We start from the raw sequence: 4,748 nt of genomic DNA, 5'->3' as shown, positions 1-4,748 counted from the left end.
TCTCCCCTGATATCTCTAAACTTATTGCCTTCCATCCCTCCCCCACTTGGCCCTGTCCAGAGGCCCCCTTAATAGGCCAGGGGACGTCTCACCTCGGGGTATTGCTAGTTGCCGATCTTCATGCTTGCAGTGCTTTTCCCCGGATATCTCCATGCTCCCTGACCTGTCCTCACTAGTGCCGTTGTGTGGATGTTACCTTTCCCATTTTGTATTCCCAGAACTTAGAAAATCGCCTGGCACATAATATTCACACACTAAGTGTTTTTCTGTGTGTGAGCTGTGACGGCATGTACTCGGCTTCTCCCAATGAGAAGTGGGACCGCTCAGTGTGGGAACAAGACAACACTCCTTTTTCCAGACTAAAATTAGGCCGATATAGGTTGTATTCACCATAAAAATAAAACTCGGAGGCAAAAAGTAGAGTCTTCTTAGAATGGGGAAATTTGATCATTGGATTGACTACTCTGTGCTGCCCTGTTAAGTACTTGTCACAGATACATTCAAACTAAAGTTCAATTAGCCCTCGGAAGCACTTTATCAAGTAGCTACTACATTAAGAAGGTAAGCATTCTAGACCTTACTCAAATAAACATTGAAAACTTTATTGAATATTTATAGCTATGGAAAACAATAGTAAGAATGAGGAAATAAGGAGCTGATTGATATTGCATTTACTTCAACGAGTACAAACTCAATTATAATTAAAGTTATATCACCTATTGCTAAGGACGGTTTCTTTACCTATCAAAAATATATTCCACAAAACTTAAACTAGCTCCACTTTAACGTACAAATCGTCATTTCATTATAGGCGAAATGAGACATACTATAGCACATTGAGAATTCTGAACAGCTACCACCAGGGGGTCAGAAAATAGGCTGTGAAAAAGTCTAGCTTAATCTAAAACACCGTCACATTTCGTACATCTAATCATGTCTTAAAGCAAAAGCGGTTTTATCTTTAAAAAGAGAATGGAAAATGCTGGTGCCGTTTTCCTTCTGAGAGGTGGTTGGTGTGTTCTGTGTCTCAGAAGTGTCTTGCTCTCCAGTAAGAGACAAAACAGGCTCAATCTATTTACGAATGTGAATCACACACCTGACTGATAAGTAGTTTGGTGCTTTGAGACTACAAGATAAACGCATGTTTCAGAAATGCCATATTTAAAATGATTGAAAAAGAAATGTTCAATGGATACGATTAAAGATGAAGGGATTAAATCCAATAACGTATCAGCCTATGAAGAACACTTGGGAGGGTGCTGGCGACATAGGTGATAGACATGCAAGTTTTTGAGAAGATCCATATGACAAAGCCCGTGGGTGAAATAAGAACACGGTTAGATGATTCTCACTTGGTGACTAGGATGTTGTTTCTGAAAAGAATCCCCAGAGCCAGTTTTATGTCTCTGTTCCTTAGGCTGTAAATAAAGGGGTTTAACATGGGGGTCACTGCTGTATACATCACAGAGGCAGTCATAGATTTGTCATTGGAATCACTTAATGAAGTAAAACCAAACAACACAGGAACAAACAAAGCAAACACACAGACTCATAGATACAGACAACAGAATGGTGGTTACTAGAAGGGAAAGGGTTGGTGGAGGCCAAGTAGAGTAAAGGGGGTCAAATACATGGTGACGGAAAGAGACTCGACTTCAGGTGGTAAGCACACAATAGAGTTTACTGGTGTCTCCTTATAGCTGTAACCCTGAAATTTATATAATGTAACGAACCAATGTAATCCCAATACATTTATTTTTTAAAATGTGGATTTTTTAAAGGAAAAAAATAACAAAATAAGTATGATCACATTCTTCCTTTATTGAATACCTTCCAATGGGTTCCCAAATAACTCAGGCTGAAAACCAAAAACTCTACTATGATGCTTAATTTTATGTGTCAAATTGGCTAGGCTTCCATACCCAGATATTTTGTCTAGACGTTTCTATAACAGTAGTTTTTTTAATGAGGTTAACAGTTCAATCAGCAGGCTCTGAGTAAAGCAGATTGCCCTCCATAATGTAGGGGGGACTCATCCAGGCAGTTTAAGGCCTTAAGAGGAACTCTGATCTCCCCTAAAAAAGAGACAATTCTGTCAGCAGACAGCCTTCACCTCAAACTGCAGCTTTTCCTCGGGTTTTCGTCTTCCAGCCTACCCTGCGGATTTGGGACTTACCAGCCTCCACAATTGCACAATCATATGAGCCAATTCCTTAAAATAAATCTCTCTCTACACATGCACACACACATAAGCACACACACACATACAGACACCCGCACACACACACACACACAGACACACACACACACGGCTTATTGGTTCTATTTCTCTGGAGAACATTGGCTAATACATCTACAATTACCATAACTGCCCCACCAAATTTGTCCCCTGATATCTCTAAACTTATTGCCTTCCATCCCTCCCCCACTGGGCCCTGTCCAGAGGCCCCCTTAATAGGCCAGTGGACGTCTCACCTCAGGGTATTGCTAGTTGCCGATCTTCATGCTTGCAGTGCTTTTCCCCTGATATCCCCATGCTCCCTCACCTGTTCTCAGTCCTGTTTTCGTTTGGATGTTACCTTTCCCATTTTGTATTCCCAAACTTAGAAAATCGCCTGGCACATAATAGCCACGCACTAAGTGTTTTCCTGTGTGTGAGCTGTGACGGCATGCACTCAGCTTCTGACTATGAGACGTGGGAGCGCTCAGTGTGGGAACAACACAACACTCCTTTCTCCAGACTAAAATTAGGCCGATATAGGTTGTATTCACCACAAAAATTCAACTCAGAGGCAAAAAGTAGAGTCTTCCTAGAATGGGGCAATTCGATCATTGGATTGACTACTCTGTGCTGCCTTGTTAAGTTCTTGTCACAGGTCCAATCAAATTAAAGTTTATTTAGGTTTTAGGAAGCTCTCAAAAACACTTTAACTAGCTACTACATTAAGAAGGTAAGCATTCTGGACTTTATTAAATAAACATTGGAAACTTTACTGAATATTTGAAGGTTTGGAAAACAATAGTAAGAAAGAATAAATAAGGAGCTGATTTATACCTCATTTACATTAATGGGTAGAAACTGTGAGTTATTATTGAAAGCTATATCACCTATTGTTGAGGAGGGGTTTTTTTTTTACCTATCAAAACAAATTCCACGGACGTGGTTCCATAGTGTGGTGGTTATATATCTGCTTTACACGCAGAAGGTCCTGGGTTCACGCCCTAGTGGAGCCACGGTCCTTGATCTACGGCCATGCCACCCTGAACAAGCCCAATATCTGATATCGGAAGTTAAGCAGGGTCGAGCCTTGTTAGTACTTGATTTGGAGACCATCTAGGAAGACTGGGTGCTTAGGCATAAATAATAATAATAATAATAAACATTCAACAAAACTTAAACTGGCTCTGTTGAAAGGTACAAATCTTTATTTCATTAAAGACAAAGTGAAACATACTAAAGCATCGAGAATTCTGACCAGTTACCACCTGGGGTCAGAAAAATCAGGTGTGAGAAAGTCCAACTTAATCCAAAATACCATCACATTTTGGATCTGTAATCATGTCTTAAAGCAAAACCACTTTTATCTTTAAAAAGAGAATGTAAAATGCTGGTGTCTTTTTCCTTTTGAGAGGTGATTAGTGTGTTCTGTATCTTAGCAAGTCTCCTCGCTATCCAGGAAGATAAAGCAAAATGCAACCCATTTAGAATTGTGAATCATACACTTGACTGATAACTAGTTTGGTGCTTTGAAGACTACAAGATAAACATGTGTTGTGGGCAATGCCATATTTAGAATGATTGAAAAATAAATGGACAACGGATATGACTAATGTGGAAGGGAGTAGATCCAATAACGTAACTGCCCATGAAGAACACTTGGGAGGGTGCTGGCGACATAGGTGATAGACATGCAAGTTTTTGAGAAGATCCATATGACAAAGCCCGTGGGTGAAATAAGAACACGGTTAGGTGATTCTCACTTGGTGACTAGGATGTTGTTTCTGAAAAGAATCCCCAGAGCCAGTTTTATGTCTCTGTTCCTTAGGCTGTAAATAAAGGGGTTTAACATGGGGGTCACTGCTGTATACATCACAGAGGCAGTCATAGATTTGTCATTGGAATCACTTAATGAAGAGGAATAGTACAGTGCTATAATTGTTCCATAGAAGAGAGACACCACAGAGAGGTGGGAGCCACATGTGGACAAGGCTTTGCGGAGCCCTGTGGTAGAGGGGACTCTCAGGATAGAGGCCCCAATTCGGCTGTAAGAGAACAGGATGCCACTCAATGGAATAATGGCAACCACAGCTCCTACAGTTAATATGGCCAGCTCATTGACAGAAGTATTTGAGCACGACAGCTTGAGTAGGGTCGTAAGGTCACAGAAGAAGTGGGGAATGATATTGTCAGCACAGAAAGACACCTGGGCCAGGAGGAGGGTGTGCAAGAGGGCACCGCCACAAGAGACAAGCCAGGAGCCAGCCACCAGCAGCACACACAGCCCTTCCCTCATGATGATGGTATAGTGTAGAGGGTGACAGATGGCCACGTACCTGTCATATGCCATCACTGCAAGAAGGAGACTGTCAAGACAGCCAAAAACTATGAAAAAATACATCTGTAAAATGCACCCTGCATAGGGGATGAATTTGTCCATAGAGTGCATGTCCCTCAACATCTTTGGGACAGTGACAGATGCAAAAGAGACATCAGTGAAGGCCAAGTGGCTGAGGAAGAAGTACATGGG

The 4,748-nt window shown here is 41.4% G+C and overlaps 1 protein-coding gene across 1 annotated transcript in view; it reads right to left on the bottom strand.

Annotated features, from left to right (window-relative positions):
• Nucleotides 1-4,745, bottom strand: part of LOC105292700 (olfactory receptor 1J4-like) — an 11,686-nt gene extending 6,941 nt beyond the window's left edge. The window contains exon 1 of the mRNA XM_011361034.2: nt 4,423-4,745. Within this exon, the coding sequence (XP_011359336.2) occupies nt 4,423-4,745 (323 nt within the window). The remainder of the gene's footprint in view (nt 1-4,422) is intronic.
• Nucleotides 4,746-4,748: the final 3 nt, after the last annotated feature.

The sequence above is a fragment of the Pteropus vampyrus genome, unplaced genomic scaffold, assembly GCF_000151845.1.
Source record: "Pteropus vampyrus isolate Shadow unplaced genomic scaffold, Pvam_2.0 Scaffold61, whole genome shotgun sequence".
Classification (NCBI taxonomy): Eukaryota; Metazoa; Chordata; class Mammalia; order Chiroptera; family Pteropodidae; genus Pteropus; species Pteropus vampyrus.
Note: the sequence above shows the minus strand (reverse complement) of the source record. Positions and strands in the feature narration are given on the sequence as shown.